The sequence below is a fragment of the Acinonyx jubatus genome, chromosome E4 (assembly GCF_027475565.1).
Source record: "Acinonyx jubatus isolate Ajub_Pintada_27869175 chromosome E4, VMU_Ajub_asm_v1.0, whole genome shotgun sequence".
Lineage (NCBI taxonomy): Eukaryota > Metazoa > Chordata > Mammalia > Carnivora > Felidae > Acinonyx > Acinonyx jubatus.
Window position 1 is genome coordinate 24,582,309 of NC_069395.1, and position 26,128 is coordinate 24,608,436.

At 43.7% G+C, this 26,128-nt stretch overlaps 1 protein-coding gene across 10 annotated transcripts in view; it reads right to left on the minus strand.

The window, feature by feature from the left end:
* Nucleotides 1-26,128, minus strand: part of SRGAP2 (SLIT-ROBO Rho GTPase activating protein 2) — a 232,785-nt gene that overhangs the window by 138,449 nt on the left and 68,208 nt on the right. For all 10 annotated transcript variants that reach the window (XM_015069962.3, XM_015069964.3, XM_015069963.3 and 7 more), the window contains one exon: nucleotides 4,178-4,370. In XM_015069962.3, the coding sequence (XP_014925448.2) occupies nucleotides 4,178-4,370 (193 nt within the window). The remainder of the gene's footprint in view (nucleotides 1-4,177; nucleotides 4,371-26,128) is intronic.

Sequence of the window (26,128 nt, forward strand, 5' to 3'; positions counted from 1 at the left end):
TTTCTCTGAGTTTGATCGCTTCTTGCCCTCACATTTCTATTTCCGAGGGCACGACTTCAGGTTAGGCCCATGTTAACCTTAGGCTCACGGCCATAACTCCTCAACAGGCCTCCTGCTACCCTGTCTCTCCCCTCCGATTGATCTTACGCAGTGTTGCCATAGTTACCTTCCCAAAGCACAGCCATAATTATGTTCCTTGCTCAAAAACTATCAATGGCTCCCCATGCTTACAGAATAAACCCTATCACCTGGTGTTCCCAGACCACTGTGATCAAGCCCCTACCAATTTTTCCAAGCTTATTTCACGATTGCATTTGTTATTTCTGCTCTTCAGCAAAACGGATGAGTTACCCACCAGCCTCGTTTTTCCAGCTCTGTGCCTTTACCATTCCCGTTCTCTCTGCCTGAAATGCCTCCTCCCCCATCTTTCTATCCTCTTTCTACAACTTCTACACTGTCTCAATTGAATTCAAGCCATTGGACCAGCACCTAGCACTCACACTTGTATTTTCCCATTTCCCATCCACGAACTTCACCTCCATGAAGCCCCGCCCAGTCCCCAACCTGAAGAAATGTCTCTTCCCCCTGCACTTGTGGCACTTTGTATGGTGGGTGGACATGATCTTTTACACACCCACCCCATTACACATCATAAACGAACACGGCAAGGCTGCCAATAGTCCCGCGCTGTTTCCTCTTCTCCTACAGGAACAGAAACTCTACCTCCTGCTCTCCCCACTCAAGAACTGAGAGCCCTCATTACCATGCTGTCGCGTTGAACCTGAACTCCTCTGCCTATCACGGAGCTGTTATTTGGTGTCTACTCCACTTACCTAAACTTGTTTTCCACTGCTTTTGTAAATATCTATGTTCTCATAATATTTCACTCCGACCTCTACTGAAGCCCTTTGCTCATGACATTGCCACGTGTCTCTCTTCTTGGTTAGCCAGGAATCCAGAGTTCACCTGAGTCTCCACCGGAATGAGCGCAGAGGGCAGCACCCAGTAGGTACTTAAAAGGGGTTTGGTGGGTAAATAGCTTGCTACTCAGGAGATCAGACAGGAAGTTATTAAAGTAAACTAGCCATACAGTGACAGCAAAAGGAGTGAAGTCCCCCTTACAAGTTCTTCTAGCGCCTTGTACTTCTGCTCCTCAACACTTACCTCAACTGATCTAACTGTGCGATCTGTTCAATGCCCGTTTCCTCATCCTGTTGTAAGTGCCGCATGCAAGAGACAGCGCTAGCTCACCACTATGTCCCAAGGCCCAGTGTCTGGACTGAAGGAGTTCAAGGAATGTGTGATGGACATTTGTTGAATGAATGGGAAAGGAACTTCCTTTTAATGAAGCTGGGTCCCTCACTGGTTCCTGTACCCCCTCACCAGCAAACGCTCCTGCTTCCTCTCACCTGCACGTGCTGTGGTTCTCTCCTACACAAATCTACCTTTAAAGCCTAGCCTAAGTCCCACTTGCTTCATGGAAACTCTCCTGACTATTCCATTACCTTTAGGTATCTCTCTGATGATATATCTCTGACCTCTCATCACGTCTCCATTCTACACACAACCAATGATGTCTATGATTTCTTAATGAGATCATTATTGCTTTACTCTCTAGTTGCTTCTTGTATTAAAAATCTTTCCTCCCCAGCCAGATATGGCCCCCTATGGAGACACACAATAAACTTCCCTTGTATCTTCCAATGCCTGTACAATACAGAGTACACAGATGGCTCTTAATAAATACCCACTAGTTGTCTGGGGGAAAATGAAGCCAGGTACCAGGCTCTATGAGAAGGGAATTCAATTCTTCCAGCTTTGGAGAAAACACCCTATTCCTTGCATGTGATCTTAATCAGAGCAATTTAGCTGACTTACAGATGAACACATCTGTACCTTAATTTGTAGCAAATATGTCCTTGAGCTGAAAATATGATATAGTCCTAAAAATCAAATGCAATTTTAAGGAGTAGCTTACCAACAGAATAAATCCAACTTTGAGTCCCCTCTTTCTAAAGCAAATGATTTCTCTCCCAAATCTTCGTTCATCATATACTAAAATAACATTTTATTCCCTTAGGATTGCTTATGTAAAGAGAACAGAACTTGGGAAAGCTAAGGAGCTCTGAGGACAAAACATGTGGAGGAAATTCGCATGCTGGCTTATTTTGAGAGTGTCACGTGTTGTCCTCAAACTTAGCCTCTCCATATTCATTGCCCAGAGCTGGTTTGTTAAGGGTAATTTGTGTCCCAAGTTATTAGGGTGATATGATAAACAAAAATAGAAAATGGAGGAAAATGAGACACACTTGGCATTCATTTGTAACTTCATTCATTCATTTACTCATCCAATAATGTTTAGTAAGCATTTATTATATACCACATATTACACTAGGCACTATGGGAGACTGGAAAACGAATCAGAAAAGCTTATATAGTCCACTAAGAGAAGATAATATAAGGCAGACAGTGCTGACTGCCCTAATAAAAGACCAAATAAAATGCTGTAAGAATTCAGAAAAGGGAGAACATTCTGCTGGGAGAATCAAGAAAGCTTCTTGGAACATGATTCTTAAAACAGGTATGTCCCTGACATGCATAGATGTGAATAATGGGTACCTAAGTTCAAATAACAGGATGGGCAAAGGTCCACTGGAGTTAATGCTTTGTTTGGCTATGGTATAGTAGGGGAAAAAAACAACAGGTAGTAAGGTTGGAAAGCTAGTCCAGGTCAGATGTACAGGGGCTCAAAGAACAAGCCAGAGAGTGTATACCCTTGTAAACAGAGCAGCACTTCTCAAACTCCAATGTGCACACAAATCACCTGAGTATCCTGTCGCCGTAGATGTGGGAGCAGGACCTGAGATTCTGCATTCCCAGCATCCTAGGTGGTGCCGATATTGGGAGACCACACGCTGAGTGTCAAGAACACAGACAGTGGGAAGCCACTGCACAGAGAAACCGCGGGATCCCCAGTGTGTTACTGGAAAACTAAATCTGATAACAGTGGGTCAGGCAGATTGGAACGGGGAGAAGCTGTACACTGTGGTCCTCAACACTAGTTGTTCGTTAGAATCATCTGGGAAGCTTTTACACCATACTGTTACCCAGGCCCTGCTCCCAGAGATTCTGACTTCATTGCTCTGGAAGGGGGCCCAGATTTCAGCATTTTCAAAAAGCTCTCCAGGGAATTCTAATATGAAGCCAGAGTTGAGAACCTCTGCTGCAGATGATACAGTGAGTAAAGCAATCATTCAGACAGCAATAATGATGATCTAAACTACAGCAATAGCAGTGAGAACAGAGTGAATGGGTCACTTGCATAAAATACTATGCAAGGGATAGACCTTTGCAACTGTCTGGGCAATGAGTCAGATGTATGCTAGAGCATCATTCATTTCTTCCAGTTAAAGACAGTTTGGCGAAATGGTTAAGAACACAGACTCTGGAGCCAGACTGCCTTGGTTTGAATCCCAGCTCTGCTACTGATGTACTAGGAGTGTGTGAATGCGCGCGTGTGTGTGTGTGTGTGTGTGTGTGTGTGAGAGAGAGAGAGAGAGAGAGAGAGAGACAGAGACAGAGACAGAGAGATTCAGAGAGACCCAGAGATTCAGAGAGAGAGAGAGAGAGAGAGAGAGAGAGAGACTCTGGGGTCAGACTTCAGACTGCCTTGGTTTGAATCCCAGCTCTGATATTGATTGATATTGATGTACGAGGGGTGTGTGTGTGTGTGTGTGTGTGTGTGTGTGTGTGTGAGAAAGAGAGAGAGAGAGAAAGAGAGAGACCTGAGGCAAGTTCTTTAACTTCCTTATGACTCAGTTTCCTCATCTGTAAATTGGGGAGACTACAACAACCAACATACGAACTTGCCGTGGAGATTAAATGAGTTAACATACATATAAAAACCCTTAGAACCACATTTAGCACATAAGAAGAACTATGAAAGTGTCTGTTGTTATTATCAGCACAGTTCATCATCTCTTCTGAGCTCTCCAGGATCCTGACCTGCACGAAAGACCAATCTGGAAAAGAAGTCCCAGAGGGCTCTCAGCCCTCAGCCAACCTGAAGTCCCCGGGGCACCGTCGTGAATGCAGGAGGTTGTAGGCGGCACACACTGCCTCCCTCCCGCCCCAAGCCCCGTCTCAGGTCTCCGCACGAAACAACCAGAGCCCCTACTTGAACTGCTGGTCCTTGGTGCTGCGCGTCTTGGCCAGGAAGCGCTCGGCCAGCTTCTCCAGGTTGCGAGAGTAGTCCATCTCGATCTCCGCCTTCTTCCGGAAGAAGTCCTGGAGGTCCTGCAGCAGCTGTACCCGGAGCTCACACTGCTGGTCCAGGCATTTCATCTGCTCTGTGAGCTGAGTGCGGATCTCTGCAACAGAAACCAGGCTGGCCAGTCAGGTGGAATCCCTCAAAACAGAACTAAACAAAACAAAACCAAATACATACACACTAACATTGACCCCTTCCATTCAGGTGGGAACTTAATGCCTTTAACTGAAAAAAATAAAATAACAAGCCGAAAGCTTAAAATGGCCGTATGCACCATTTGAAGCACCTCCAAAAATTCCACCAACTCTTTTTGGACCCCTGAAGAACCTGGAACCAGGAGTCTGCTGAATCATTTAAGAGAAACTGCTTATTAGACACTTAATATTCAGTTACCATTTATTGAGCAATTTACTGTGTTTCTGGCACAGTGCCAGAATTTGGGTTCTGTTTGGCTGAGAGCCTAATGATTTATCTCCATCCTATTAGGAAGATACTGCCTTCATCCCCGTTTTAAAGATGAGAAAACTGACTCTTAAGGAAGTCAAGCTATTAAAGTAGTGTAACTGGGATTCAACCAGAGAGACTGACTCTAGAGCCCAAGCTCCTACTTTTTATACTTTCTCCCATCATTTCAAACTTTTTCCACAAGTAGCCTGGGTGGCTCAGTCGGTTGAGCATCCAGCTTTGGCTCAGGTCATGATCTCACAGTTCGTGAGTTCAAGTCCTGCGTCAGGCTCTGTGCTGACAACTCAGAGTCTGCAGCCTGCTTCGGATTCTATGTCTCCCTCTCTCTGTCCCTCCCCAGCTCGTGCTCTCTCTCTCTTAAATGTAAATAAATAAACTTAAAAAATAAATACATAAACACAAGTTTTTCCACATCTCCAAGAGGGAGGGTGAGGGTCAGGATATTTTAATGGAGACAGGGTCCTGCCCAAGGTCAACTAGTGGCAATCAAGAATGAAACAAGCACCAGACTTCTAGGCAAGCAACTCTTTCACTGTCAATCAGATTCCATAGTTTCCAATCACAGAATGTCAATCAATCTTCAAGAAGTTCATTTGTTCTCAACAAATATCACTCATACAGCGGTTGCCTCACCCTCAGTGATGCTCAGAGCCCCTGCTGTGTCAAAGTTAGATATGTTTCAGGTGAAGTTCTAGCTTGACAGATTTCTGCCTAGCCGAGAGTCCTCACACAGGGCTAGCAAACACCCTCTCTGGGACCGCAGCAATGGTAGCTCCAGATGCAACCAGATCTGCCTCAAATGCAATACAGTATTTGTTACTGACAAGAGCCCTGGCACCCGCAAGAAGCAGCATGCCAAAAGCAGGCTGTTTTTCAGCTCAGAGAAGGTCTGCAGTGCATATCCTGCTGAAGTTATATCCCAATCCCCATTTGAGCCACAATGGAGCCATTTCTTTTATCCCTTTCCCTGCAAGCCTGCTCAGCTCCAGTGCATTCGCTTGTGGCAAGGACTCCAGTCCCAGGAAAAAAGAGCACCTATATTATTATGCCTTTCCTTATGCACGCTCCAAATTCATTTCCATAATAGCAGGGTTATAACAATGCTTTCTGCCTATGCTATGTAATGCACGGGAGCAGGGGTGATGGGGGGATCTAGAGTTTTCACCTAAGCTGTGGATAAACCAGAGGCAAAGCCAGGATCACAGCTCTGATGTTGAAAGTTCTGCCCACCACGCTTACAAAACAATGATGGATAGGCAAATGGCACCTTTAGCTTTGCCTTGAAGTGGCTAGGGGTCCATAATCTATCCTTATCTTCATTTTTGTCTCTGTTTTTACTCATATCAGAATGTAGCATAAGTCTCTGGTACTTCATGGGTGATCTCGGGTGATGTCTAAGTGCGGTTCTCACCCTCTGCATCCCCATGCCTCCCCCTCGCCAACCGCTAATGCCAATCAAACCTTACAGTAACCTTACCTGAACTGAAACTGAGCACCGGAGGATTGTTTCAAGCAGACAGAAGGCTGAGCAGAAAAGCCGCCTACCTCATCACTCATCAAAGCTCTCTTGTTCTGTGTTTTTGGGGAGTCTGATTACAAGGGTGTTGGGAGGAAGAGCTGCAGAGGGCATATCAGGCATCTAGTTTTTGCCAGGGGTTTCTGGGCCTCTTAAAGGCAACAGCCCTTGTCAAAACTATTCCTAGAGGCATCTGTACCCCTTCTGCCTATCGACAGGCAGAAGTAGAAGCTGGCAGTAGTAGCCACTGGATGGGCAAACTATGGGTGGAGACCACATTCACAATGCTCAATGATATTACTTACAACTTGTTCATTAAGGAAGAATCAGGGCATCTTAGGACAAAGAGCCCACCCAGTCAGTCCCAGATTTGCAAGAGGATGTGGATGGGTAAGGGGCTGTCAGCCCCCTTTGAGTCCCCTATAATTCACCTAAGACTTCCCCTCAATAATCTCACTAACCAGGAGAGAGGAAAGGAACCCGATAGAATGGATGATGCCCACCCTCCACCAAAACAAGAGGGGGCTGGGCAAAGTCCCATGATACCTATGAAGTTCCAGAGATAGGCCACCCCAGGGTTGTCCTGTCCAGGAATTAGCACTTTATAGGAGGCCTCTGAAATATGTGCATTAACCTAAGAAGCCCCCAAGCACATCCAACCAACACAGAATTCCACCCTGACTTTCTCAGGTGCCTCTAGTGGGCAGCACAATACAAAGCGCACCCCGCCCTCAGGCATCCCCTCAGGGATCCTGAGAGAAGGGGAGCATGTGTTTACCGAGCACCTTTTATGGGGCTTTACATACATCATCTCATTTAATCTCCACAAGTATCCCATTTGGTCTCCCCAATTACCTGATAACACAGGTAAGAAAAATGAAATAAGACCTGTTAAGTCATTTACCAAAGGGTCATACAATTAGGTGCAAGTGGGGTTGAAGCTAAATTAAGGCTTGTCTAACTTGTCAAAGAGGCTGACTGTGGGTCGGTCAAGGAAACAAAAGAAACAGAACACAAGTCTGGAGTCTCTGAAAGTACTTCTGGGTAAATTACAGTGTCTATGGCTCCCACCCCCGGAACATCCCCTTCTCTACCTTCCAGCTGGGCAGGGGGTGATTCAGAATCAAGTTTGGACTAGACCACTGACTCGGTAACTAGCCCATGTTTCAACTAGTCCACAACTGGGCTGGGTCCCTTCCCTGCTTCCTGGATCTACTCTATAGGACAACTTTGGAGGAAGTGCTTTCCTTGTCCTGGGAGCACACGCTGAGGTCTGCCAATATGCCCAGAGGCCAGAGAAAGTGAGAACGCAATGATATTCCACTCCCGATCCAGGAACAGAAGAATCTCTGCTAACAGATACCACCTGCCACTGTGGTTGGTTTGTGAAACCCTCCACTGAGCATCTCCCCTCTCCTGCAACCTGCCTAGAAGGAGAAGCCTCCCTGGTCTCTATCCTCAGGGCATCCACGCAGACACGGAAGGGAGACTCCAACCACCGCCATCTCTAGGCTTGCAGCTCTAAAACAGAATGGCTGCTCTGTCCAGCGCAAAATGTGCTGCTTCAGACTTTTGCTGCTGCTGCTGCAAAAGACAAACAATGGTCCCCAAGAAGGCAGCTGTGCCAGCCCCAGCCCTCTGTCCATGCAATAAGGGGCCGAAAACAATAGGCCACTGAAGGCCGGCTCGCCTGGGCCCTGTGCCCAGGCTGGAGGCCCCTCTGCACCCTGGCCTACCAATAAACTACAGGGGCAGAAAGAAGAAAGGGACGATTTATAAAAACACGGAGGAATTCTTCACAATTCCATCGTGTGCTTAGGCGAGTACACACGTGCATGCGGGTGCACACTCAAAGACACACACTCACACCACCCACACTGTGCTTGGCCATACCAACTCGAGAAGGCTTTAGAAATGCAGTCTACAGTTGGATGAGCATTCCTGGGAACTGGGGATGAGGGCGTCCTTGTCGGTTCTGCCGCCAGAACTACACAGGAAGAAATCAAGCTCTCATTTTCTAGAAGCAGCTGTATCTCAGGGTGCGAATGGATTCCATGGCCATCCACAAAGCCAAAGTACAAAGGTCACCGTGAGCTTTGACTGATAATGCCCAAACGACCTCCCCTGGGCACCTAACACAGCCTTTTATTCATCACATCTTTACTGAGCTCCTACTGTGTGTCAGACCCTGAGCTCGGTGATGGTGGGTGATGGTACCAAAGAACAGAACTGGCCCACGCACTGCCCTAATGAGACGTGGCTTGACAAAGAGGAGACAGGAAAAGAAGGCAAAGCCAGTCTTACTGCTTTTGTCTTGGATATTCTTTATTATAACATAGCCATGGGGATAAGTCCCAACCCAAAGACCAAAGACTGAAAAAGACAGTCAGACGAAAGGAGTCAAACAACAAGCCGAAGAAAACTTCACGTCCTCTGACTCTTTTTTCTATTACAATTTTTTTTTTTTTAATGACACTTCTGTAGCTTCCCTTGCAAAACGAACCAAAGCCTTAGAACTAGTTTCCTGAAAACCAGAATTGACCTTTGGTTGATATTTCATTCAAAGATCCAAGTCAAAATTTAACCCCACTGTTCTGGAATTAGATAGTGGTGACGGTTGCACAACTTGGTGTATGTACTTAAAAAAAGCACTGAATTTGTATACCTTTAAAAAAGGGTGAATTTTGTGGTATATCAATTACATCTCATTTAAAAAATTTAACTCCACCAAATAGCATGTGTTTTGAGCACCATCCTGCCAGCAAAGGGGAAAATGGCCCCAACAGACAGGCACCAGAAAGAGGAAGGAACCCTTGGTCTCCATTTCTCCATTTGCATGCGCTGGGTCTCAGTTCTGCACTGAATATTCTTAAAGCAAATCCTGGAAACTGCCCCTCTGGATCGCAAGCTTGGCCATGACACTGAACTCTACTGGCAGATCACCGTTCCATCATTTCTGGAGGGTGTCAAATCAAAACCAAGCAAGGAATGTTTTTATGCATGAGTTCAGATATGGGATCAGCAGACACATCCAACAAAGCTTCCCTTGGAAAGTGCTGACTCCTTGTCCATGCTTGGCCACAGCTGAGATCCTAACTATACCTGTCCTGGGAGTGAAAAGGAAGCTCATTTCCGTTTTAGAAAGAGGATCAAGGGTCACAAGAAGGATAAAATTAGAAGAAAAACTAGCCTTAATAGGATACCAATCATTTAACAAAAACAGTCAGGGCCCTCCCACACTTACAATCGTGTAGACTCTAAATTATATAACATCTGCCAACATAGGCGATGCAGTCCTCTGAAAAATGTCCTCACTTCAGAGAACACCCAGGGAATTCACCAGTCAGCAGGGTGTAGGGGAATTCTGTTCAGTCTGCTGCTTTCGATCCAGAGATATTAGTCCCTTTCTTCCCCTCTTTCAAAATTCATCTCTTTCTTCAGGAGTCTTCTCTGATTAAGTCACACAAAACCCCCTCCTTATGAGTACCACATTTCTGAGGAGAAAATGAGGATAGGAGGGCAGGCTAAGAGAAACATGTAATCTTTCAGGAGAGTAACACAGGTCCTCCCCTTCTCCTTGATGGACTGGCACCTAAGGGACAGGAGCTATGACTCCCACAGGTTCTGTTCAGAACACAGAGCATGAGATCAGCCCATGTTCCCCACTGGGAGCTCAGACTGACTGCCAGTCTTTTTCCACAAAATCTGCCTCACCTGCTTTTAGTCCTTTCACAAACACATGATGTCACCTCAGCCACCTCAGGAATATTAATTCCTAGTACCTTTCCAGTCTGTGTTATATAAGAAGACAATTGAGGCTTTCATTGGGCTCTACCCTCCATATCTCTTACCAAGACCTCTTATCGCAAGGGTAATCAGCCCCTATCAAAACTGTTCCCAAGGAAACAAAATGCTGAGATGCCGTGCCAAGTCCTGCTCTTCTCCCTACTGGTTTGCTTTTCTACAAACTCAGTAATGGGAGGGCCCTTAAAAATCCTTGGTGGGCAGATGATGGAATCAAAGACCAGAGAAGGGAAAGGCATTGCCGGAGATCACATAGCTATTTTAGCTGCAGATATAGGCCTGAAGCCATGTCCTTTCTTACTTACTCTTATCATAAAAATTTATTTGTGCACCTTCCAGGTCCTCCGAGAATAGACAGAAGTTCTTCCTCAAAATTAGCCTGGTCGTAGAGAAGAAACAAGTGAAACACCTGTAGCAAACAAGGTGAACTACGAGGTATGCACTTAGTGATATGAGAGCAGAGAAAAAAGAGACCTATATCAGCTCCAGTCTACCTGCTCTACCATTTCTTTCAATGATCACCACTATCACTTATATATGAGTAGTCGCTGTTGCAAGAAAAGACAAGCAAGCTATTTTCGGTGAAGCAGAAAACAGCAAGTATTCTTCCTCAAAGAGTGACTGGTAGACTTTTTCATCATTCCTTTACCCTATTAAATACAACAAAGAACTAGACATGAGTTAATCCAAGCAACCAACCGACAATAGCTTAAGCTTCCAGAATATGTGGATGTGATAGATACTTATTGTTTCTCCTTCCCTGCATCTATATAATCTCCCTGACCCTCAGTCCGTGTGCTTTTGGTAAAGCTGATTCCACCTCTGCCCTCTCCAAAGATGGTGGACGTTACTTGCAGGTCTTGTTTGGAAGCTTTAAGACCTGAAGACAATGAGAATCTGAGACTGCTGGTGCCATCTTGTCACCATGACTGGAAAGCATCTTTGAGAATGGAGCTGACCCAGAGAAAACAGAACTGAGAAATGGGAAAAGGAAACTCAAGCCCCTGAATCAAGTCATGGCCAGATGCCAGCCCTATCCCTGGCCCTTTTAGTCTCATAAGCCAACTCATTCACTTTTTGCTTAAAATAGTTTGGTTTGGATTTTTGGTTCCTTGGAAACAATGAAGTCCGAATGAATAAAGTGAGGGATTCTGAAGCTCTCAGAAGCATGAAGTTCCCTACACTCAAGAAACTTATAATCTGATTGTGAAGATAGGATTTAAATATACATTTTCAAAAATTATATATTAATATATTACATAAATTATATTATATTACATAAATTATGCTAGATATTTATTTAATAGATATTTCTGCTAGATGTCATACTACATAAATTTTTATGTTGCTGTATATTGTATATTGTATGTTGTATACCTGGAACTAAGAATAAATACTACAAGTATAAGTTCTGAGGACTCAGAAAGTGCAGTGAGGACTAAAATGACTAAAACAAGGTTTCTTGAGGAAGACTAAAATCCTTGAAGAATTTTTTCAGTCCACCAGCATACTCCTGGGACCCAGAACAATATCTGGCAGGCCTTCAAATTTGTGGATGGAAGAAGGGAGAGGAGAGAATGAAGGGGAAGAAGGGAGCAAGTCAAAGTCTGAACTCATATTCTTAGGATGGGTAGAATTTCATCTACCCATGAAATGGAAGGGTGAAGAGACAATATTCCAGAGGAACATATAAGCCAAGAGATGGGAATGTTCGAGCATGACCTCTTTGTAAGGTAGTGAGGAGGATGGCTTAGCTAGAACAAAGGGTACCTTGAGGCCTGGTCAGAGATAAGGGTACACAGCAGTAGCTTCAAAAGCAAACAGAGGAGTTCAGATTTCCAGCAGCCAGAAATGGAGCTAGTGAAAGTGTGTGTCATGATGAAAACAGAGCTGAAGGAAGATCAGAGGAGGTCTGCTGGATGGATTCCTATACCTTCTAAATTAAGAGATGGAGTGAGCATTAATGAGCAATCCAGGCTGAACGGTACAGAAGTCAACATGAGCAGGAGAATTCCATGAGTGGAAAAATCCTTGTCCGTACCTACTCTAACCATTAGAAATAATGCACACTTTAGAGCCAGTGGTCCCAAAGCTAGTGATTCTATACTATCGCTCCCTAGGCAGTGGTGAGCAAAGGGGACAGATGAGAGACCTTTGGATTCAAAGGTAAGACAGTTATCTTGGCAGGAAGAGGAAGGTGGGAGTGAAGTCCTGGTTTCCCTGGCTTTCGTTTTGACTACAGTTCTCTCTGTTGAACTTTTAAGTTTGCTCATCTTCAAAACTGTCTGCCCCGTGCTGTAGAATATCCCAAAGTTATTAAAGAAAGAACCTCCCCTCCCCTTGTATTACATTCACACTACAGAAAACCAATGCATACAGCCCTGGAGACCAAGAGAAACCAGCCAGTGGGAAGGAAGAGGAGAAAAACGGCCCTAAGAGTTTCCAAAGGACACGCAGTGATCCATTAACTTGCAAGCCCTCCAGTGAAGATATAGAAAGGAACCTCGTAAAGCCAATGGGGCAGGAGGATGTGAAGGGGAATGTCTCAATGAACTTTAATCATGGCGACTGCTCTGGCAAGCCACCTTGGCTCTCTCAAGTGACTCAATGGAAAGTCAAAGACAAAAGGCTCCCAAATGAACAAGCTGCCACATCGAACGCCGAAGTAGTAATTTTAGCTCATAGGCCTTGCCTGAGATGTTTAAGCAACAAAATCCCTGTAGTCCAAAGTCCAGAATTAACTTGTATTAATGTGATGAGATGACCAACAGTTCCTCTGGGAAATGTCACCTGATGGCCCTGATTTATTGCTGAAGGCTATAAACCAGCTAGATGTTGGTTCTCAAGGACCACAGCAATCAACCAAGAAATCCAGCAAATCTTTGCCTCTGTGCAAAGATCTGAGTGATGAATCACTGGACCACAAAAGAAAATATAAGACATTGTCTTACTCTCAAGCAGTTTACAATCCAAAAGGGATTGGGAAATAAGGGAACTAAATGCAAAAGTATTCAACAGGATAAGTCCGTGCATGCTACGTGCAAACTAATGGCTGAGATGCTCAGAGAGGAGGAGATCAGTATAAGCCAGTGTGGACTTGAGCCCATCTTGGGGCCTTGAGCTGAGAAGGATTTATGGAGATATAACAGTGACAGAGGATGGAAAGCAAAGGGAAGGAGGTAGGAATGGGCAGATCCGGTCAGCAGGCTCTGAGTGCCACACTGCAGTCAAAAGGGTATGGGGTGAGATGGGGGTCAGGAGCAGAGAGGGGAGCAAGATGCAGATCAGATACAACCAAGGTTCAAAAAGATCCAGATCAGATACAACCAAGGTTCAAAAAAGCTCTATAAACGTGAACAAAGCAAGGTAAGGAGAGTCTTGCAAAAGGGTAGCACAAGGGAGTCAAAACCCAAGCAATCTCCTACCAATCAAATCCTCAAAAGACCAAACGTTCACGACAGTAATGGACAACGGTAAACTGTATGTTGCTCAAGCCTCCAACACAATCGAACTGAAAACAAACTGGATCAATATTAAAATCCAGACCCTAAATTCCTAGAGAGCTGGCTCTGGAAGGTTTATTTCATTCCGTGCAGGATCCAGCTTGGCACGTAGTATCAGCACATTATTCCAGTTTTAGTTCCACAAGCACGGACTGAGCACCTGTTCGTTGCTGGGAAGAGGCATAAACAAAGATGATTGTGGAGGACCAGGATATTCACTTGGCCTTTGAAGTACCTGTGGAACTTCCTGTTGGAAAAGACAGTTTTATTCTCCAGTCTGGAGCTCCCAGGAGAGGCCAAGTCTGGAAACAGACATTTGGGAGCCATCAGCAAGTAGACGGAAGTATGAAATTAATTATACAAGTGAACACAGTGGCCCATAGAAATCATGCAGAATGAACGAGAAGTAAGCCTAGGCCTGGCGACACCCCCATTTAGGTGGAAAGCATAGGAAGAGGAGATGGGAGAGTAGAGCAAGAGTGAAAGAGGTATCTGCAAGTGTCAGTAACTGCAAATCACTTAAATAAGAAAGCAGGGCAGAGTTTGTTCCCTTTGGCAGTTAGGAGTCTATCACTATCGAGAGCCTACTATGCCAGACCCAGTTTATACATCGCCCAAGATGAACACAACTGCCTGGCTGACCGGCTGGAACCACTGGTCCTTCAAGTTGTTAGTGGGCCAGCCTGACAGCGCCTTGCCCTGTACCCGTGCAGCGTGCCTCTCAAGTCCCAGCCCAGGGTTTCCTTGTTGCCACTGAGGCATAGGTTCACAGGGACCTCCTCGGCCACCAACCATGTGACCAAGAAGCACAAGAGAGCTGAAGCTCCATGTAGTCAACCTTCAACCAATAGGAGATGGAGGGGACAAATGGCATCTTCTCCATCCTTTCCCCAGTGAACTGTTCAGAGGTGCAGTAGCTTCTCTGAAGATGTCCCACAAGACAAACCATCAGTCTCTCACGAACCTGTAGCCAGTTTACAAGCAGTCCCTTATATTTGCTCTCCTCCCCTGCCATTTTTCACTTCCCTCTCCTCCTCATTCCGGCTTCCCTGGAATGGCTCTCCCAAATAAAGCGTAAGCTTGTGCCTCCAGCTCTATTTTCTAAGAAATCCAGACTAAGATACTCACCATGTGCCAGGCACTGTTCTAGATGCTGTGTAGACAGTCCCTTCCTTGATGAAATGTATTCCAGTGAAAGTATCTGCTTAGGAGATCCCTGAGAATAGCTAACCAATTATTTTTCAAGAACTCAATACAGATGTGAAGTGATTGGTTGGTTGTAAGAACTGATTTAGTTGACTACAGTTTATTTTCTCTGGAAAGGTAAACTGTCTCCACAAAAGTTACACACGGGCACGTCTTATACATTCAATAGTGAGCACGGAAACCATTTATTCAGTACTTACTATGAGCCAAGCAAGCTCATAGAAAGTCGAGTCACTATTCAAGTGTAAAGGCACATGATCTCATTTAATCCTCAAAACATCCCTATGGGGTAAGCTTGCAGTAAAGCAGAGTGGTTAAGAGTGAGGACTCTGCATTCGGAAAGACCTGAGCTTCAACTCTAGCTCTGCCACAAGCTAATTGTGTGTCCCTGGATAAGATACTTAATCTCTGTAAGTCTGTTTCACTAACTATAAAATGGAGCTTGTAACAGCAGCCACACCAGTGAGTTGTTACGAAGCGTAGAAGAGATAAAGGACTTACTATATGCCTGGTGCCCGGTAAGCCTCCTCCAAAGTCAACCACGATCCCTCCCACTTTACAGACGAAGGACTACTGACTACTGACTTCAGAGGTTAGTTAATTGCCTGAGGTCACCCAGACAGTCACAGATCACGACAGGATTTGAACCTAGATGGGTTTAATTCTATAATCAGCGCTCTTAACCACTCCCCTGCATCTGTGTATAAGGCTGATATATGGACTCGTTTGGTTATCGTTCACATTGGAATCCTACAGTTCTAGGTTGGCAATATTGGTTAATAAAAGGGATCCCTGAATTTCTTCAATTTAACAAATAAAAGTCTTCATTCTCACTATCTTAGCTCTAAATGTTTAAGTATATATGGGGGGGGTGGAGTCGGAAAACACCTTTATTTATTCTTAATAATGAATAAATAAATAAATAAATTAATTAATTAATTAAAAACACTTTATTTATTTCATTTCTTCTTGAAGGCAAGAGCAGGAAGAAGTCCATACCCCCACCTAGAGATGCTTTCACCTGGAGAAGCAGCAGGGCAAAATCTGCTTGGAAACCCGTCTGGCTGGGCTCAAAATGCCAGCTCCACCACTTACTAGCTGTGTGTTCTGGGCAACTTACTCAACCGCTCTGTGCCTCAATGTCGCCTTGTGTAAAAGTTCCATGATAATAGTACCCTCTTAAGAGATTTTATAAGTTAATATTTGTAAACTAATTTGAACAGTTCCAAGTATATCGTACTATGTGTGTTTTTGTTCAACACCTAAATCAAATCAGTCTCATGGGCTCTTTGATCCTAGAACTTTCTGGACAAAAAAGTATAGAAATAGGAGTTGAATTAGTGGCTTCCAAACTTTCACAAGCCAACCCCCCCCCCCACACACACACACATACACAAAACAGAAGTTTCCTGAAACAATACGTATCCTTAGTACATGCCACAAACTCACATTTTCTGTGTCTTTTTAAATGCTGGTTGCAGCCCACTAATTTCATTTCATGACCTACTGATTTCTTGACCTACAGATTTAAAAAGCTCGGCAATAAACCACATGACCACCAAAAACAGAACTAGAACACAGAGTCTTCAAACCTCTCAGCTCCTTCTTCATGGTTATTATTAAGTCAGAAAGGGCATAAGTTTCACTTCTTGCTGGAAAAAAAAAAACTGGACATTCTGGGTCCTCCTCCCATTCCCTCCACAGTTCACGTGGACACTCGAAATCCGAGAATGCCAAGGAGACAGTGGGCACTTCCTGTCTATGCAGCTTCTGTGACCTCCCAACCCAACATATCACCATTCACACCAGAGAGAGCTCCCCACTCGTCCCCTTGGTTTCGCCTTCCTGATTTTGACGCCCAGCAACTACAGTCACCCACTGGACCTTTGGAGCAAAAAAACTGCTGATCTAACACAATGAAGCAATGTCATTATATATATAATAAATGGATTAAAAACAGAATAGATGAACTTTATTAGTGGCTAAGTTAAAAAAAAAGAGTTCTTATCTCTCAAAGATAAGTACTAAAATATTCAAGGTGAATAAGTTCTGGTATTTGCTTCAGAGTGAGGAGGGAGGTGCAGGGGGCTGCAGGACATAGATAAAACAAGATCGGCCGTGAGCTGAGGATTATCGAAGCAAGGCGATGGATACATGCGGGTTGATGACACTATTCTCCCTACTTTTCTAGAAGTTTGAAATTTTTCAAAATTAAAGGTTTTTAAAAATCTAATTAATGGCATGTAAAAAAAAAAAAGGCTTAAGATCCTCATGGTAAACACAAAAGAAGACACACAGGACAGAAAAAAAATAACCAAAAAAATATAATACAGATCAATTTCCTTAAAATGAAAGAACTAAATCTGCAGGTAGAAAAAGCATACCATATGCCAGGAAATGTACATGAAACGATCAATATCAAGACATATGACGTCTAAAATCTTGAGCTTCAACTATAAAGAAAGAATCATTTAAGAATCATTTAAGTAGTGGAGAAACAGCAACACTTCTAACAAAATAGGGGTCAGATTTCTCCATAGCAACAACGATTGAGGCCTGAAGATGATGGAGCCATGTTCTAAAAAAAAATTCTGAGGCAGAATAACTGTGATCCAGGAATATTACAGCAAGCTGAGTCACCGTTCAAGCGTGAAAAAGACACCAACATTGGCACACTCAGAAGACCTCAGCCTATATAGACCCATGAACCCCTCCTGAGAAGCAGAAATCCTGTACCCAGCAGATAAATCAAAACAAAACCACAGGAACACAGACGCCGTGGTAAAAGAACACGCAGTAGACACAACACCAAGAACAAACACATGAGAGCGTGCAGGGCAGCATGTAAATGTTAGAAACCCTGCCAAACAAACAAACAAAAATCCAGACAAGCTACAAAAATTGGGAGATGGGGAAGAGAGGTACAAGAAGGTGTAAGAACATGAATCACTTAATCCTGCCAGGCAAGGAATCAGCCAATTTGTCTCGAAGTGAAGATTTAGCTAAAAATGTAGTTTAAAATATTAATAATGAATTCAGCCCCCTCAAGATTTTTCTAATCATTTTCTTAGCCTTTGAGAGAGCTGGTAATAAGAGCTATGATCTTTCATGGCAAAGAAACGTTTACAAGACGGTCAGCGGTTCCTTTGCCTTCACATCTGAGTTGTTTTTTTTTTTCCTGCTGCTAAATTCAAACAAAATTAAACTCAATTGTTTTTATTTTTTAAAGTACATATGGCATAATGCCATTCTTATAAAATTACTTCTTGCTCACTAAAATCATACACTTATGTTTTCTATCATCATTTCTGCTCTACCAGATCATTCCCATAAGGAAACAAGTATTTTATATTTTCCCCCATCTTATTACACACACACACACACACACACACACACACACACACACACACACACATTTCCCTTGATCTCCCCCTTCCTCTGGAGCTACTTTTTCCATCTTGCCTTCTCCTTACGAGGAAACTCAAAATGACTGTCCACACTCCCTCCCTCCACTTTCTCTCTTCCCTTTTTCTCTTTAGCTCACTAGTCAGAGCTTTTTTCACTCAGTGATGGCAGGAATGTCCTCCACAGTGCCAAACATGGCCGATTCTCAGCACATGGCTTACTCCACGCCACCAGAGGGGATCACTGCCCAGCCCCAGGATACCATCCTCCCTGATATGCCCATATGCCCCTGGATACACATTCTCAACTTCTTTAGCAGACCTTCCTCCTCTCTCCTAACCTCTAATTGCTAATACTCCTCGGGTCAGTTCTAGCACCTCTTTCCATCTCTAGTTGCTTCTCAGTAGACCTCTTCCAGTTCTGTGCCTGGTGATTCCCAGATTTGAATTTCCAGTCTAGACAGCTCCCTGAACTCGTGCCTACTATAAATGACTTAACATTTCCTCTTGGATGGCTAATAGGTACTTAGAACTTAACAAGCCCAAACCTGAGTTCTTGATACTCACCCTGATTTCCACGTTCCCTATCTCTGTTAAAGCACCTCTACTCATCCATCAGGCCAAAACCCTTAGGAGCTATTACTGATGCTTTTCTCTCTCTCAAACTCCTAATCCAATTCATGAACAAATCCTTAATTAGCTATATCTTCAAAATGTGCCCAGCATCCAATCACTTCCTAACCCCTCCACCATTCCTAATTTAGTCCAAATCAGCACCATTTTGTTCTGAACTACTGTGGAAGCTTCCTAAGGATCCTGCTGCTACCACCTTCACTCCCCTGTAGTCTATCCCCTGCTCATCACCCTCCAACAGCTTCCCATTGGAGAAAAAAGCTGAAGGCTTTCTAAAGCCCTAATCTAGTCCATGACTGTCTCCCCAGTCTCTCTTACTCACTGGTCTCCAGCCACACTGGCCTCTCTGTTCATAGAACACGCCAAGTACACTCCCACCTCAGGACCTCTGCATATGCTTTCCCTTGGTTTGGGGCATGCTTCCCCAACATTCACATGGTTAGCTCCCTTACTTCACTCAGCTCTCTGCAGATGTCACCTTCTCAGAGAAGTCTTTGTGTCCATTCCGCCTAACACATCCTCTCTATGTCCTTACCCCATTTTATTTTTCTTCATGGCATTTATAAATCTATTTAGGTATTTATTTATCATCTTATCCTTCCACCGGAACATAAGCCCCAGGATAGCAAGGGCTTTGCTTTATTCATTGCTGATCCCTGCTGCCTAACACATAGTCAGCACTCATTCAAGGAACACTCATTGAATGAATGAACGAACGAATGAATGAATGAGTGAAGAATGCTTTTGGTGTAACGGGTGTTACCAACGATTCATTGCTAACCTCTTTGTACTTCTCAGTTTTGCTTGGATTTTTTATAATGAGCATTCCCATTTTATGAGGACGCAATAGCTATTCCTTTAAAAATTCAAACAGAAAATCAACCAAAAATCAAAGGAGGGATGCATTATCTAATCAGCTCTACCATATTTTGACAAGTGTTTTTGCCCCATTATTTATGATAGCCACAAAAGAGTTCACAATGTAATGCCCACAGGGCATTTTTCATAATTAATGAAACCTTTTTAGGAGGAACCTTTACTGGAACAAAAGTTTTAATTGCCCAGGGCTGACCAAAGAGTGTGAAGCCAAGGCTCCCCAGTGAGAATGTAAATTGGCAAGGTTTTCCTAAATATCACTTCCCATTGCAATATTTTTTTTCAATATTGCTGCCATAATCCAGATGCCAGAGTCTGTTAGCATACTACAAATGAAAAAGTGTGATGGTCTTTGGTAATACTTACACAGAAAATAAGAGAATCACTTTCAAATATGCTCATGCTTTCTGAACACGTAATAACCAGGACTATAGAGTCACAGAGCTCACACAGGCCAGTGAGAAGATTATGAAGGGCCCCTGTGAGCCCTAGTGACACATACACCACCAGGAAACGTTCATGGACCTGTCCCTTCAACCAACCCGTGGCAACACCCACCAGTGTCGGTCAGCAAGTGGCATGATCTGCTTCCTCCCCATCCAAGAGGCCCAGGGGAAAGTGGAGGGCACGGGACCACCCCCAGTCACTGATGAGTGAGGCCCAATGGCGAATATGAGGGATGAGTGGCACACAAAAACTAGGCCATGGTTTCAGGGTCTCTCCTTTAGATTCCTGTCACCGGTATTACCCGCACCTTCTGTTCTTTTCATGATCTGGAAGGAAGCAGCAACAGCCTGTTCACTCTGGAAATGTGGTCGAGTAGCCTGGCATCCACGGGCCTTACTGTAGAGGTTATCCATCCCTGGGTAGAACTCAAAACCTGGTCTCCTGACACTTCCACCTACGTTTTCTAAGGCTGTTGACCAAGCAGCAGACCGTGAGTCCCCAGCAGCTGATACACGTCTTCTAAAGCCTTCTCACAGCCAACAGCGGTCATGGCAGCTGCCTCGTTGTCTTTTTAAAAAATCAACAATAGAAATGTTTTCCCAATCTTCCTTTTAAAATGGGACAGTTTAGAGCCTCTGAATATCACATGAGTGTGCACAATGGTTAGCAGTGATGAGTCAAACATCACTAACTAGAACAAGGTGGTTTTTTATTGTGGTCACATACACGCAACATAAAATTTACCACTTTAACCAATTTTCAGTGTGCAGTTCTGTGGCACTAAGTAGATTCACACTGCTGTGCAACCATCACCACGACCCATCTCCAGAATGTTTTTCTCTCCCCAACTGAAACTCTGTCCCCATTAAACACTAACTCCCCATTCTCCCTTCCCCACCAGCCCCTGCAACCTCCGTTTAGGCCAAGGTGGTTTTGAGCATTCTATACTTTTTCATTGTTTTAGTTCTTTGTCACATGCCATAAAATATATAATCATACTGAACTATGGGTTAAAAACAAGAAGCCTGGGGAGCCTGGGTGGGTCAATAAGCGTCCGACTTCGGCTCAGGTCATGACCTCACAGTTGGTGGGTTCGAGCCCTGTGTCGGGCTCTGTGCTGACAGCTCAGAGCCTGGAGCCTGCTTCGGATCCTGTGTCTCCCCTTCTCTCTGCCCCTCCCCCGCTCACACTCTGACTCTCTCTCTCTCTCTCTCTCAAAAATAAACAAACATTAAAATTAAACAAACAAATAAGAAGCCTAAGAACACTAATGATGAAATGTGGTTGTCAGTTACAAGCATAAATATGGGATCAAGTAATTCATTCAGTTCCCTTCAAGATGATCTTCACCAGAGCCTCCCTGTGTTAGCATTCTTCTGATCCAGTCTTATGGATGTTAGCGTTTATCTGATCCAGTCTTACGGGTCCAATGTTAAAGACGTGAGACATAGGGATAACCCTCTCCAAACTGGCTTTCCAACAGTTAGAAGAAAGGCATTCCACACCAACAATGTGTTATACTGCCTTACAAATATGCAGTTGGAACCATCTGTGGTATCTCACCATTTAGAAAGAAAACTCAAAAATTATATGAAGAAGTCATTTTTTTCAGAGTGTGAAATACAAAACTTCTAAACATTTGGTCAAGAAAATAGGCTTCTCTTATTTTTAAAAACATGTATTCACAGATCATTAAATTTCCAACTACGCGTAAATGCATATTTGGTCCCAAACTAAGCACAATATTTTATTTTTAAATTTATTTTTGACAAATCACCTTCTTTGTTACATCATTTATTTAAATAAATTAAATGGTGCACATCACTTGTTAAATGAGGAAAGAAAAAAAACTACCTTTTATATAATGGAGGCTATTAAAAATTTAAATCTATATTAAAATAAGCTGCATAACAGAATTTTAATAATGTTGATATAAAAGAAAATGTTTTACCTAAATTCACTTCTTTATCGTAGTTTATAAAAATGGCAACATTATTTTTTAAGCCCCTGAGGGGGCTCACAAAATTATATTACTCTGAAAGGACTTCATAAATTGTAAAACGTTGGGAAATGCCAGTCTTTTTAAGCAGCCTCCAGTCATTTTAACTAGCATCCTTTCTCGGGACTCTAGGCTTGCCTTCCCAAGGAAACTAGTCTACCAGAAAAGACAGACTATAGAAAGTAACTGCAGTGTGATGAGTCCATTAAAAGGGGAAAAGATGGGGTGCCTGGGTGGCTCAGTCAGTTAAGCGTCCGACTTCGGCTCAGGTCATGATCTCACGGTTTGTGAGTTTGAGCCCCGTGTCAGGCTCTGTGCTGACAGCTCAGAGCCTGGAGCCTGCTTCAGATTCTGTCTCCCCCTCTCTCTGCCCCTCCCATGCTCGTGCTCTGTCTCTCTCTGTCCCTCTCCCTATCTCTCAATAATAAATAAACGTTTAAAAAATAAATGTTTAAAAGGGGAAAAGAGGATGCTGTCAGAATGGACATTCTAGGACTCAGTAAGGAGCTCCCAGAAGACCTGAAGGATTGGAGGGAGCCAGAGGAAGAGGGCAGGAAAAGTGTTCCAGCCCAGAGGGAATAGCATGTTCAAAGGCCTAGAGGCAAGAGAAGAAAGCCACATACATGCAAAGAATCGAAATAATCTAAGAAATTCAGAGTAGCTGGAACAGAGAGTTTAAGTGGGAGAATGAAAGAATACAAGACTGGTTAAAGAGAGGCAGGGGTCAAGCCTGGAGAGTACTGCAAACAGTCTGAGGAAGAATCTCATTTTTTTCCTAAGAGCAATAGGAATCCATTAATACGAACATGAAGTAGAAATGAGATAAGCAAACTACAGTGTTTTTAATGACATAAGTGTTCTCCTCCAACAGAGAGCCAGAGTAGAGGGGAAATGTGAGACTTTTATTTTCAGAGGGTTCAAGATTTCCAAAACTCTTCTTGTAATGATTCCCTCAAGCTGAATTTTCCAAATAAAGTAAAATGCAAATACCTCCCCAAAACACAAAAAGCCTAGTGCTTCCAAATATTAGCAAAACAAAGCAACAATAACAACAAAAGCAACACAAGTTCTGATCCAACATGTAGATCAGTGCCATCACTTAAGACATTTAGAGGCGGTGGCAGGATATTTGCATGAGTCAGAAGATTTGGGTCTCTGGGTTTCACTTTCCTCATCCGAGAATCTGTGGTAAGTATTTGTCTTCTGCCTACCCACCTCACACCATTTGAAGGCCATGTCTCAAACGATATAAGTGTAAAGGATTTGACCAGCTGCTCTTCCTCAATCCCAGAAAGGCACAAGAAGAAAATGCTTCATAACATACAGTATGTCTACAGTTATAAGGCTGCCCAATTATTTCACACCTCTGGAAAAAAAAACAGTCTGCTGTTCAAATCCATAGATGGGCGTATTCAGAATTTGTCAGCAGGAACAAAATTCACAGGGAAGTCAGCTGACAATAAAAAAAACTGAACTTCATAAAACAAAAACTAAACAAAAGACATTAAAACTCAGCTCTCAATTCAGTCTGGTTCCCCAGTCATGGGCCATTTGCAGTTGACAGAAGTAAATTAGCCTGGATTTGGGAGCCCCGGGGTTCTAGACCTTGAACACACTCTGTGACTTGATATTTCACACGTAGAATTAGTCATGATTTTTACATGTCCCAGAAAGTTACTACTGATGTTACAGATCAATGAGAAAGCAAAAGCAAAGTGTTGTGGGTTCCAACAGAGGAAGCACTCAAGTTCCCACTGTTCTGCTTGTCAGTGTTTTTCTAAGGACATTATAAAAATTGTTTTAATTATTTTATGTGTCTCCAGACTTTCCGGGCAGGGGTTATGTCTAAATGTATTGGAAAATAATTATTTAAAAATAGCAAAATACGTTTAGAGTAGAAGACACAAAGTAACACCGTAGCCTGAATGGATGAACCTGATTCTCTGAGAAATTTCATTTTCCTTTCCAACAGAGTGACTTCTCCAACTTTCAGATAAGAAACCCCAATTCCAGTTCTCTATTATTAAATGGCACATTTCTCAGAACGAAACCTGAAAGCGTAGCTCCTCTAATTCATAAGCTCTATCCCGGAGCATTTTATAACACACTCTCTATTATGACACTCAGCACAATGTACGGTAATTAGCAATTTACATCTGTCTTCCCTGCTAGGCTAGGGGTGCCACAAGTCCAAGACCATGTCTTATTCATTGTTACAGCCCAGCACCTAGCACAGAGCTGGCATAAATGCTGAATTGAAATAAATGGAAATGAGTTGTGCTTTCCCTGTCTTCAACAATGAATCTCGGGCAGATTCCAACAAAGCCTCAGAATTAACTACGTGCAGCTCCTGGGTCCACTAGACTCACAATGAAGATTTCTGCCTAACAGCCTCTTTCTCTGCTCTTCCTTCCCCTTCCCTCTCCACCTCCAGAGGGGAGTTCCCACTGGAAATTGCATAATTCTTTGTGCAGAGAGAAACAACAAGCTTAGTTCCTGTTGACCTGAACAGCATAATGTTCCTTCATAGAAGAGTAATGAACCTAATCTCGGTTGCTTTTCTAACTAAACACCGTCATTTGAATTTCTACTTTCATCTCATGGAGACAGAACCTTCTGAGCCACTCACTTCTCATCTGTCCTCAACAGTCACATACTAAGCAAACACAATTTGTGGACAGTCTGAGACCATGTTTCACTTTTTCTGACTATGGCTCATAATGAGCAATACATATTACATAGTGATCCAATATGCACATGCATGGGCACTCACGCACGCATGCACACCCCCCCACACACCCACCCCCCCACACCCACATACACACACCCACTCACACCCACACCCACATCTCTAAGAAATGTTTGATGCAACAATATGCACTGATTCTACATCCAATTCACTCTGATATTTTCTATCTTTCCTTTATCCTATTCTACTTACGTTTTCAAAAAAGCTGGTGAGTGGTCGATTAAATTGGGTTCATGACCCACCCAGTAAAGGGGTCACAATTTGTGATCAGAAAAACACTGGTCTGTGGACAGGGGTCTGGTCAGTGTTTTCAACATCAATCTGGGGACTTCAGACAGTAACACAGCAGCTCTTAAAAAGACAGCGAACAAGGGTGTTTGGAAGGCTCAGTTGGTTAGGTGTCTGACTTCGTTCGGCTCAGGTCATAATCTAACGGTTCACAAGTTCAAGCCCCGCACAGGGCTCTGTGCTGACGGCTCAGCGCCTGCAACCTGCTTCATATTCTGTATCTCCCTCTCTCTTTGCCGCCCCCCCACTCACTTCTCTGTCTCTATCTCTCATTCAAAAATAAACAAACACTGGGGCGCCTGGGTGGCTCTGTCGGTTAAGCGTCCGACTTCAGCTCAGGTCATGATCTCACAGTCCGTGAGTTTGAGCCCCGCGTCGGGCTCTGTGCTGACAGCTCGGAGCCTGGAGCCTGCTTCGGATTCTGTGGGTGTCTCTCTCTCTCTGCCCCTCCCCTGCTCATGCTCTGTCTCTCTCTGTCTCAAAAATAAATAAAAACATTCAAAACAATTAAACAAAAATAAACATTAAAAAATGTTTAAAGAAAACAAACAGCCAATCAGGTACACAAGAATTCTCATCTAGAATAAACCATCCCATATCCTCCGGTGGAAAACCACACCACCACGATTAGCACAAAGAAACAGGGACTCTGTCAAAAGACTGGAGCTAAGCTGGACCCAGACATGTCCAGTACCCAGTGAGGCCAAGAGAGAACTCCTTCCCCTAAAGAAATGCCTCCCTAGGGAGCCTCTGATGACGCCTTTGTGGGTGTGCACGTGGGTAAGGAAAAGTGACGCAGGAGCCCCTCTCTTCCAGGATGGGAGCTGCAGGGTGCTTTCTCTCCCACTTCCTCACTTGGATGCTGTCGGAAAGGAGAATGAGAACATATGGTATTTCAGGATGCTCTCTGGGGGAGAAGGGCTAACAGTGGGGAAACACCTTGAGAAAGCGACTAAAATTATGCCAAA